Source organism: Zootoca vivipara, chromosome 8 (genome assembly GCF_963506605.1).
Source record: "Zootoca vivipara chromosome 8, rZooViv1.1, whole genome shotgun sequence".
Taxonomy (NCBI): domain Eukaryota; kingdom Metazoa; phylum Chordata; class Lepidosauria; order Squamata; family Lacertidae; genus Zootoca; species Zootoca vivipara.
In genome coordinates this window covers 37,305,252-37,317,185 of record NC_083283.1, presented here as the reverse complement: position 1 = coordinate 37,317,185, position 11,934 = coordinate 37,305,252, and the positions used below count along the sequence as shown (strand labels likewise).

The following is an 11,934-nucleotide window of genomic DNA, read 5'->3' as shown; positions in this document are numbered from 1 at the left end:
AAAAATTAGTTACTACTGGATTGCAATTATTAATGGACTGCAAGAGGGAATCAACAAGAACTTTATAATGCATATGGATTAATTCAAAGAATGGAACTGTGTAGAAAATATTGGGATGTTCTGTGGCAATACTCTCCAACGGAGGATTCTAACTTTATGGTGTTTGCAAGATATCAGCTTGTTATCAGATTGGAAAGTATTAAAAGAAAATGCTGGAAGTCTGCCCAGAGTAATGGCCAGAGGACAGTGCCTGGAAGGGACTCAGCAGCTTGCAAGGCAACATCTCTCTCTGGAAGGCCTGTGGTTTTTATCTGCCTTGGATATGATTATTGTGCATTATGAATATTCTTGTAGGTGTGACTCCATACTTTATGTTTATTACTAAAGGCCCCAACTTCCAAGAAGCAACCTCCCCTAACCTTTTCTCTTTTTCACAATGCATGGTTTCTTCATACAGATTGCACAGCCATCACAATCTGTTTAGACCTCCACATAAAGGGACGTGTCTCCATAGTGGTGGAAATTAGCCTACGGAAAATAGAGCACCAGACAAGACTTTTGCTGCTCTCAGAGAGAGGTTACCGAAGTGAAGGCAATTAAGGCTTACCAGGAATGTAAGTAAAAGTTTTTGTTCATAGAATCAAAAAGTATAGAGTTGGAATCTCAACAAACGATCCTTGCTTAGTTTTGCAAATGTGCTAGTAGTTGTGTTATTTGTCAGTTCCTGTGCATGGGTCAGCAGAGAGAGAGAGAGAAATGCTGTCTTGTCTGTATGTGTGTGTAAAAACCAGTTGTATGAAAATCTTAGCCTGTTTCCACATTGTCAACTTAAAACATAGCTAGGATGTTCGCTACTTACAGCTTTTCAGATATTATAACACTGAAAAGCAGGCAAAAAGACAAAATGCAATGGCTGAGTATTGTGGCATAGTCCCCAATAACCCAACTGGAGAGAAGTTCTAGAGGCAGTGATAACAGGGTTTGGCCATCGGCATCTGTTCTTATATGGCAGCAGAGCTGCTATTCCACCTCACATCCCCAGAAAGAGGCACTTTGCAGTGAATCCCAAAATGCTGCCACCCATCAGCTCACTGGTTTCCCCACCCTCCCTCTTCTTCGGTGTTGTGTGCGCGCCACAGAATTTAAGTCGAGCAGTTAGGCCCAGTATAGGAAACAACTGCGTAGCAGAGATCACTTTTACTTTGGGGGTACAAAAACACACACACACACTGCAATTGCTACAAGAAGTCTTCACTCTCTGAGCCCAGAGAGCGTTTCGAAGTATAAAGTTTTTGCTGAGGAAAAGTGCAGACAGCAAGTACAAAGTCCAGTTGCTCAAAAAAAAAAGTCCTGCAACTGCCAGAGTTCCCTCAGTCTAGAAGTCTTGCAATGTGTCTAACTTCCTTCAGGCAAGCTCTTCACAAATCTGACACATTTTTTCCAGATCATTCCAAGAGTCTCCATGTCTCCACTGCCCCACAACAGTGAATGCTGTAACTTGAGTTCATTATCTATCCTGGGCTATGTGTTAGTTTGCCCAGCAACACAAATAAGACTGTCACAGGATGCATGCAGCTGCATTTTTAGGAGGCGGGGAAGCATTTCTGATGACTCAAAGGGAAGTAACCCTTTCTCACTTTCCTTAATACTTCAGCAGCGGAATGAAACCAGCTTGCTTTACAACAAATAAATGGAGTCATACACTTGTCATTTTGTATCTACTTGTATCTACTTGGCAAGTTACAGTGGGGAAAACTATGAAAATATTAAATAGCATGGGATTTCATGTAATCATGAACACCTCTGGGGTAGCAGTTCAAATTGATATACTGCATTTTCTGTTTTCCAGGTAAACGGTGGGGGAAAATACCATCAAAACCAAAGAAGGTTTAACTGGATTCGTTTCCTTCATTGGCATACACGTGGTGCTTCATATCAGGAAACCATGAGCTCTTTTACTCAAATGCTGGAAAACTGGATTCGTTTTCCTTACTTGGAAGAATACTTGAGCTCAGGGGCTCTTTCTTGGTGGTTTCGTAAGCTTCTGATTTTGTCTTGTTCATTATGTATAATAGTGTATTTGCTTGTCTGTACTATCTCATTTTTGCTATATGTCTACAAGAAGATGAATAAGCACCAAGAAACTGATGTTGATGGCAAATTTTGTTGGAAAAAGCCAAAACAAGTTGTTGCTCAAGTTTTATATATATATGGAAATATATTGCATGGTGAGTAAATGTTTCTTTCATACCAATAATTCAGCTACTCTACTTTCATAGGACTGAGCATCAGAATTTCAGACTTGAGGCAATGGAACAATAGTTACAACTCTTGGCTTTAACTGTGTAGTGGGTACACAGCAAATTTAAGGAGTATATCATCATGTAGTGAGACTTTTTATTTTATTTTATTTTATAAAAAACTTTTTTATATTTGAAAAATAATGATATACAGAATCAGATCAATGTAAAGCAATATAATACATTAATAACACAATAAAAGGAAATAAAAGACCAAACAGACAACGAACTGAAAGAAAAATAAAATATCAAGAATTTTTCAATCTGTACATCAGCTATATTATACCTTTATTATCCTATACTTTCCTTTGATGGATAAAAATAGTAATAACAACATAAATATTTACCAACAATAAAGAATGATCCCTCCACCCCCTCCACCCTGTGATGACTTTCAGCCTTTTTTCTATTTCAGTTTCTGTATCCAAATTCCCTTGTATACCTATTTACATATTTCCTTCCATTTTTATTTACTTTGCTTGAGCCCTTCGCCTGTCTAAGAGATCAACGTTTTCCACAAATTTTGCCATATCTTTGTCAACTTTTCCCAATCTTTGTCAATTTTCTCTTCTGATATCCCCTTAATTTCTCCTATTTTCCTCGCCATATTTTGATATCTTATCAATTTAATTTGCCAATCCTGTACCTTCGGAATTAAATCACTTTTCCAATTTTTAGCGGTGAGAAGTCTTGCGGATGTGGTTGCATACATTGTTAGGCATCTGTCTTTTTCCTTAATTTCTTCACTTAGCATTCCTAGCAGAAATATTTCAGGAACTTTCTTAAAAGAGTATTTCAGTATTTTCTTCATTTCTGTATAGATCTTCTCCCAAAATTTCTTAATTGTTTTGCATTGCCACCAAGTATGTATGTACGAGCCCACCTCCTCATGGCACCTCCAACATGTGTTATCACTCCCTTTATATATTTTCGCCAATTTCACCAGGGTCAAATGCCATCTGTATTGCATTTTTAATATGTTTTCTTTCAGGTCATAATTTGGTGTAAATTTTATATCTCTTGTCCATCATTTTTCCCACTTTTCTACCACTATTGCTTTTCCCAAATCTTGTCCCCATTTTATCTTTACCTCCTTTGTCTGTTCGTCTTTTGTATCCCATTCTAATAATAGATCATAGAAAATTTTAATATATTTATTGTCCCCTCCTATTAGTATTTTATCAAATTTTGAGAAGCTATTTTCAAACCCTATTATCTTATCTTTCTGAAATCTTTGATTAATTTGAAAATATTGTAGCCAAACATTTAGATAATTTTTGACCTCTTTATATTCTTTTAATTTAATATTTCCTTCTACTTCTTCCAATAATAATTTGTAAGTTGGCCAATTCTCCTCTAGATTTTTATTCGCTATTATCTCCATTGGTGATATCCACCACGGCGTCCTTGGTTCTAATATGCCTTTATATTTTTTCCAAATCTTGAATAATGATTTTCTTATGATATTGTTGTTAAAGTTGCTATGTTCTTTCAGTTTTTCCTCCATTAAATACTTGTGCCATCCAAAGGCTAGGCCCACCCCTTCCAAATCTAACACATCCACATTCTTTAATTCAATCCATTCTTTCAACCACATTAAACCAGCTGCATCATGGTATAATTCTAAATTCAGCAAGTTGAATCCTCCTCTCTCCCTTCTATCTGTAAGTAATTTATATTTGATTCTAGGTTTTTCCCCGTTCCAAACGAATTTTGCCAGATCCTTCCTCCACTCTTTAAAACACTTCGCATTGCGTAATATGGGTACATTTTGGAATAAAAAGAGTATTTTTGGGAGAACACTCATTTTTATTACTGATATTCTTCCTAGTAGAGAGAGTTTTAATTTGGACCAATTTGCCCATTTTTTTTGTATTTCTTTCCATGCTCTCTCATAATTTTCCTGATACAAATCTATATTTTTTGTTGTAATCTGTACTCCCAAATACTTCATTTTTTCTTAATTTCAATACCTGTTATTTCCTGTAATTGTTCTTTTTCCTTATTTTCCATAGTGTAGTGAGAGTTTGAGGGTGCAATTTTCTTGAGCATGGTATACCACTAGGTAACCCTGAAGCATAAACTCTGGACACAAACCATGGAATTTGTCAGCACAGGATGTGGTGATGGCTGCTAATTTGGATGGACACTGCGGGAAACAGGATGATGGGATACAGAGAGCTTTGGCTTGATCAACAGGATCCATCTTATGTTCTCATTGCATCCCAGTGTGTGATGTTGCTTTAGATGTTGAAGCATAAATCAGAAATACATTACTAAAACCAAGTTTGGGTGATAAGGATGAAACCCTGTGGCTACTTATGACATAGTCAAGGTTGCATCTGTCTGGGAAGCTTTTTACTCACATTGTATAAAGTGATTCAGAAAATGGCCTGAAGATGCCTGAAATTAGAGCTCTTGGGGATAGGGAAAGAATGTGCAGAAGGGTAATACTGTTCTTCAAATTAAAAAAGGCTCAGGAGAATATAGTATTATAACCCATATGAAAATCAAGGCCATCTTAACCATTGGCACTGGGGTGCACGGCACCTGGGCATCGGCCTCTCAGGGGCACCAGGTTGAGAGTCCAGGGCCAAGTGTTGGAGTCCAGGGAAGAGTCGCCGACAGTCGAGTGGAGCAGAGCCCGTTGGAGCACTGTGGGCTCTTCTGCTGTGGGCAGCTCTTCCCCGGACTCTAACACTTGCTCCCAAACTCCCGCCAAGCCGCCCACAGCAGAAGAGCCCGTGGTGCTCTGGCGGGCTCCGATCTGATCAGCTGTCGGCTCTTGCCCCGGCTGCATGGCAGCTGTTTTGGCTCCATGCCCAGAGCACCATTTAACATTGTGGGCGTTGCACGATGCATCCTGTTGCATGTGCTGAGGTGCGGGTTCCTTTGTTGGCTTTTCCTCCGTCCCAGCACCGCCCAATGTGGGATGCCTTCCTCCCAGCACCGCCCAATGTGGGATGCCAGCACAGAATGACAGGGAATGCAAGTGGCAGCAGAGGAAACATCTGCAGACGGGATCCGCCGTGCGTCAACAGTGCCGATGGCAGCAACAAATCCCAGCGAATAGGAATGTGTGAATCCCAGCTGAAAAGGTTGACAGCTCTGGGCAACCTAGGGGTGCCAGGCGGATCTTTGCTCCCCAGCGCCACATATGCTTAAGACGGCCCTGATGAAAATTTAAAGGAGATTGAAACAGCAAGTCACAGTTTTAGCTCACTCAAAGACTAGGCAAATTTTTCCCCAGCTGCGCTAAGATTCCAGCAGAGGAGAAATACCATTTATTATGTGACCACAACAGAGAAAGTCCTGGTCCGTGTGGATGACAAGCTAGTATCCAGAATGCTGGAACATAAAGGAGAGTTTTTTACCTGATCTTAAATTTCAGTTTTCTGAACCACAGTGTTTTCTTCCAATAAAAGATTGCAATATTTCATTTATTTTTCAACAAAATAACATTTATTTATTGCATTTTATATTATTTCCAGGTTATGAAGTTTTTGGCATGGAACATCTGCCTAAAGGACCAGGGGTTATTATTAGTTATCACCCAGTTTGTACTATTGACTATTTCTTGCTTGTCGCTAAACTTATTAAGGAGACAGGGAGAGAGTGCTTTACAACAATTGATCGTGCCATATATCGGTTTCCAGGTAAGTTATTAAATTTAAATCATGCTTTTTTTACATAAAATATGTGAAATATGATATAAAATAAAGCTATAAGATATAAAACAATGCTATAAAATATAAAACAGTGTATCATGCAAGCAGGTGAAAAACAACACATGAAATATCAGCAAGTGTCCACACAAAAAAGAAAGTTGGAAAATGCAGGCTTGCTTTTGGCCATTTACAACATCAACCTCTTCTCCCAATAATGTTTTAGGCATCATATTTGAATCAGGCTATGTTTCCAATAAGGGACCCAGGTGGCGCTGTGGGCTAAACCACTGAGCCTAGGGCTTGCTGATCAGAAGGTCGGCGGTTGGAATCCCTGTGACGGGGTGAGCTCCCATTGCTTGGTCCCAGCTCCTGCCAACCTAGCAGTTCAAAAGCACATCAAAATGCAAGTAGATAAATAGGAACCACTATAGCGGGAAGGTGGGGACCCAGGTGGCGCTGTGGTTAAACCACTGAGCCTAGGGCTTGCTGATCAGAAGGTTGGCGGTTCGAATCCCTGTGACGGGGTGAGCTCCCGTTGCTTGGTCCCAGCTCCTGCCAACCTAGCAGTTCGAAAGCACATCAAAATGCAAGTAGATAAATAGGAACCGCTACAGCGGGAAGGTAAACGGCGTTTCCATGTGCTGCTCTGCTTTGCCAGAAGCGGCTTTGTCATGCTGGCCACATGACCTGGAAGCTATACGCCGGCTCCCTCGGCCAATAATGCGAGATGAGCGCGCAACCCCAGAGTCGGACACGACTGGACCTAATGGTCAGGGGTCCCTTTACCTTTACCTATAGCGGGAAGGTAAACGGTGTTTCCATGTGCTGCTCTGGTTTGCTAGAAGTGGCTTTGTCATGCTGGTCACATGACCTGGAAGCTATACGCCGGCTCCCTCGGCCAGTAATGCAAGATGAGCGCGTAACCCCAGAGTCGGTCACGACTGGACCTAATGGTCAGGGGTCCCTTTACCTTTACCTTTATGTTTCCAATAAAGCATGTCAACCTGGGTCTTTTGGCCCATGATCACAGATTGCAGGAAAATCTTATCTGACCTCAAAACAGCTATGAGAGTGCTTCTTTTATTTTTACCCCAAGTAATCGCAAGACAATTCCTGTGCTTTCATGAAGAAATTTCATGCTTTCTTGTATAACTTGTCTACATTCTTCCTCAGGGATCAAAAAGCTGAAGGAATGTGGATAATGTGACATCTGATTTCTATGCTGTAACTGCAGGCTCTCATATAATAATTGCTGCGGACTAATACTAGAATAGGACAAGGTTTAGGAAAATGCATCTCTAAGTTGAAGATTTCCTCAAGTACAAAGTGTTTTGTAAAGTTCAGTCATTAGTAAAGATGGGATATTTCTTACTGGAAAGAACAACGCAAAGTATGAGATTCTGCTTAGGAGCATCTGCACTAGCAAACCCCCTGTGCAAAATCCTCTGTATTCAAACACCACTGGGTGGCAGCTGGGACGGGGTGGGAGCTACAGCTAAGGAAAAGGGCAGAAGCCCAAGTGAAGCCCCAAAGACATGTCTGTGGCTTTCGTGGCAAGTCCAACCTATCACCAAATCTGCACACAGATCCCAGAAAACATGGCCCCCACCCGAACACATGGCCAATCAAACACTCCCACACACAGCTTTTATGCCCCCATGTGACACTGCCATCGAACACATGTGGCACCCTTGCTGTAGTGTTCATGGCCTTCCACTGCCACTCCCCCCACATCATCTTCCTCTGCATTCACACAGCAGCCACACTAGGAAACTATGACATCACAGAAAGGTCATTTAAAGAAGGAAGGCAGGCAGGCAGGCAGGCAGGAAGGAAGGAAGGAAGGAAGGAAGGAAGGAGCCCAAAGAGGCCCAGTAGCACAGAGTGCTGTTTGGAGTTTTTCCACTAGGTTAATTAATGCAGCATATAACATCCACCCATATATCTGTGGAGGAATCTCGCTGGTGGAGGCAGTTTTCCACCAGCATCGCCTCCTCTGTGCCATGTGTGTATCTGTTTCTCTCTGTGTGCATCTACTGTATCCAAAAGCTCTGTAGCCTTAAGGGATTGAAAGTTTGGGTAGTGCAGCAAGCACTATGGACTGTATTTTTTTTATCATAATGGAAACTTGAATGTACTACAAACTTGACTAGAGGAACACATCTAAACCCCACTTAATGTGCTTTCAAAAAGAGAGAGAGAAAGCCTACTGTCAGAACATCTGAGCAAAAGAGGAATTAGCATAAAGTGCCCCTCCATGAAATCCTAGTTGAAAAGGATTGGCAGAGAACTATGCTTGTGATCCGTAATAGTGCAATATCTTTGAAATAATGACCTTTGTATTGTATCCACACTATTTCCTAAATAAATTTCACAAAAAATGCATTCTTCTATTTGGGGCTTATTTTGTCAGGATGGAAGACGTCTTGTGATGCCGCCGGGTTAAAAGATTTCAGTAAAGCTGAAATTCTGGATATTTTGAAGAAAGGCCACTTTATAGGCATTTTCCCTGGTGGAGCTAAAGAAGGAAACTTTAGTAATGACTACAACTTAATGTGGGGAAAACGCACAGGTTTCGCTCGGGTAGCTTTGGGGGCAAAAGTGGTGAGTGATCTTTGTTCAATTTGCATTTCTTCCACATAATGTGTTGACATCCTTGATCTAGCATGCTAAGTAGTTGAGGACAGAATATCCTGGTTTTTTGGGGGGGAGGAATCAAATGATATCTGGAATTCCAAGTATTTCCCACCCCTGCATTTTTTTTTAAAAAAAGCTATTGAAATAAATTACATTTAAAAAGAAAAATAGCTTTTCTCCTCTTCAATTCTTGAAAATCTGCATGTGCAATTTGAAGTCAATTACGTCTGGCTTGTCATTGTAATGCCAGATGCGGAGCATTATTCCTAGTCCTTAACCAAAATAAAGGTGGGGCGGTTGAGGTGAAGTAATGCTCCAGTTATCAGCTTCCTTTTGATTTTTGATTTTATTCTTTTAGCCCATCATCCCTATATTTACACAAAACGTTTGTGAAGCATACAGGAACATTGGAAAGACAAGTGAGTACCTTGGTTGATCAAGAGATCTGCTTTCAGGCAATAAACATATTAATAATATACATTTTTTAAAAAACAGAATATCTTTTTACTGCCTTCTAGTAGAGTTTATTCAGTCTACACTGATCTGCAAAAGCTGTACTCCCTCTCTCAGGACTGAGTGAACATTTATTTGCTTAGTTTTTTTATTAGATTTAAAAGATAGCTACAGTCTATAAAAGTGGTAGAAACCCCAACATGGAGGGGAACTGAGCAGGAAAAAAATCATATTCTGCAGTCTATTGTACAACTCATGACCTTGATTTATGAAGAGCAGAGAAGAGCTGACAGAATATGTTGTGTTTTTTCCCCCAAAGGACTCATACTATTAAACCCTTGCCCTCTGGGATGGATGGATTGGAATTGCTAAAAACTCAGAATGCCAACTAATTTCAAATTTGACTCTTTTCCCTTTCATACATAGGGTTGACAAGATGGTTATATGAGAAAACACGACTTCTCTACCTTCCCATATATGGACCATTTCCAGTGAAACTGAGGACATATATTGGAGAACCCATCCCATATGATCCAAATACAACAGCTGCAGAGCTGGCTGAAAAAGTAAGTTAACTCTACACATTGAAATATAAAAGCAGATATTTTTTTCCTGTTGGTTTCTCTCTTTCAGTTCTATAAACTGTATTCTGCCTACTGGCTTCCTCATTCTATACAACCAGAGATAGGGTTCTTTATATAGACTTTTGTGCATCATGTTCATCACACTTAGCTTTCCCTCTCTGTAATTTGTTGAGACCATGAAAAACCTATGCATTTTATGTAGTGCTGCACAAATATCTGTTCATGCAATAGGACTTCTTCTCCCCACCATGTGCCCCAGAGGGTCCCTCCAAGCCCCCTACCCCAGTGGGGGACCCAGTAAGCACTGTACACTCTTAACCCTCAGTAAAACTATTACTGAAGAACTTCTGATGTTTGTGTGATTTATTGCAACTCTGCAAGTGAATGGGACTCCATGCTACTCTGCTATTTTTACCCATGCCCTGCTGTGCTGTTTTCAGGCATGGAACCAGGGGGTGACTGTTTTTTGTCACCAGCCATTGTCATTCTAAGAGAACGAGGGAGGTGTTCATAATGAGTTCAGGCACCTCTTTTTCTGGAAAAATAGCACTGAGCATAGTGACATATAACTCAATAGCATTTATAACTCAATAGCATTTCTGCAGTTCTCCTCACATAGCAGGACGTAACAACTGTGCAGGAAAACTAATATGTACCAAGCAGCCCAAGGCACTTATGTCTGTAACTTGAAAAAATGGGATTCTTTATTCTGCCTGGTTCTGATCCCTTTAGCTTTTTCCTCACAGATATGAATAACTGTGAATATCCATTTTGCAACATATTGATCTAACACAATGTATTCCTTTGTACTTCTTTCAACAGACAAAGACTGCAATTGAAAATCTTCGGGATAAATACCAAAAAAGGCCAGGAAATATATTAAGAGCTCTTTCAGAACGATTTGATAAGCATTACAAAACTAACTAGTTCATATAAAACTGCTGCAGTGTTTCTAACAAGATGCCTGTAATAGGAAGCATTAATAATTATGTTATTAAAGCTAAGTTGATATACACAGAATTGTGCTGGATTGTTTATAAATTATCTGGAAGGGACCCTATCTCAGTAACTCAGCACCTGCTGGGCATACAGAAGGTCCTAGGTTTTCGAAGACATACAAGTCTCGCCCTATCCTGCAATACTCCAAGAATGTCCCTTTTATAATGAGAATGCGAGTGAAGGAAGTAGATAGCCTTCGGCTATAGATAAGATCATCACATACCTACCCCCGCAAGAACAACTGCCAAACAGGTTGAGCAGCGGGCAAGGCATACTCATCCTTGCAGGGACAACATTCCTTACAAAGTAAAGTGCATGTGTGTGTTAAGTTTGTCTTAAGCAAGAACTGAATCTTATTTCTCCCCACTTCATCAAGTTCAAATTCAGGCAAAATATTCTCTCATATTAAAGAAAGGAGTTGGGTTGGAGGAGACCATGGGGGGCCATCTAATTAAACCTGCCAAGCAGGAAACACCATCAGAGTATTCTTGACGTGGCTGTTAAGCCTCTGCTTGGAGATCTTTAAGGAAGGACACCACATTACTTGCTGGCAAATTCCACTGCCAAAACAGCTCTCATTGTAAGGGGGTTCTTCCTGATGATTGGGTGGAATATTCTTTTAGTTTGAATCCATTGATTTGTGTCTACTTCTTTGGAGTAGCAGAAAGCAACCCTTCACCCTCCTCTATATGGTATCCCCTCAACCTTCTCTTTTCCAGGCTGAGCATGCCCGGCCCCCTGAGCTGTTCCTCAAAAGGCATTCCTTAAAGATAGGAAAGGAATGCCTGTCAGGCTACATTTCTGGGTGCTCGCAGGCCACGTCTCTCCCATGGACAATATATGAGCTTGTAAAATAATATAAGAAGGAAATACTTTGCCCCATCATCTTGCTTAATGGGAACTTGCAAGACCCCCGCTGTGGGGCTAGGAGGGGCCTCGCTTGCTCAACGCAGCCGAGGCTGGAATGTTTCAACGTGGCAGTCAGAATATTTCAACGTGGCAGTCCAAAACGGAGGAGTTGAGCTGCCCCACCCAGCAGGAACAAGGGTATATAATGTAGCTACAAATTCTGCACAGTGTGCTGCTGTGAATGATCACGCACCACCTTTTTGCTCTGCTTGCATTGCAAAAATAAAAGGCTCTTTGCTCTGAAACACCCGGTGTCATTTGACTCCTTTCCTCCTCCGCGGGGCACGCTGAACTGGACTCAGGCTGGCAGCCTACACGAGTGCTTAACTGAAACACGAAATAATATTACAAGGGAAAGAATAATGACTATAATTCACTTCTATT

General features: G+C 40.8%; 1 protein-coding gene across 1 annotated transcript; it reads left to right on the top strand.

Moving 5' to 3' along the window:
- Positions 1 to 447: 447 nt before the first annotated feature.
- On the top strand, positions 448 to 10,675 carry LOC118093176 (monoacylglycerol/Diacylglycerol O-acyltransferase). Its single transcript, XM_035132072.2, has 7 exons — positions 448 to 614; positions 1,850 to 2,228; positions 5,792 to 5,956; positions 8,382 to 8,572; positions 8,964 to 9,024; positions 9,485 to 9,624; positions 10,465 to 10,675. Exons 2-7 carry the CDS (start codon positions 1,946 to 1,948, stop codon positions 10,567 to 10,569), a joined length of 945 nt encoding a protein of 314 aa, XP_034987963.1. The 5' UTR covers positions 448 to 614; positions 1,850 to 1,945; the 3' UTR covers positions 10,570 to 10,675.
- Positions 10,676 to 11,934: the final 1,259 nt, after the last annotated feature.

Excerpts from the sequence above, each read along its gene's own strand:
- LOC118093176 (XM_035132072.2), top strand. The coding sequence starts at position 1,946 with ATGAGCTCTTTTACTCAAATGCTGGAAAACTGGATTCGTTTTCCTTAC. Across the intron at positions 8,573-8,963 it reads TAGCTTTGGGGGCAAAAGTG|CCCATCATCCCTATATTTAC; the intron begins GTGAGTGATCTT and ends TTATTCTTTTAG. Across the intron at positions 9,625-10,464 it reads CTGCAGAGCTGGCTGAAAAA|ACAAAGACTGCAATTGAAAA; the intron begins GTAAGTTAACTC and ends TTCTTTCAACAG.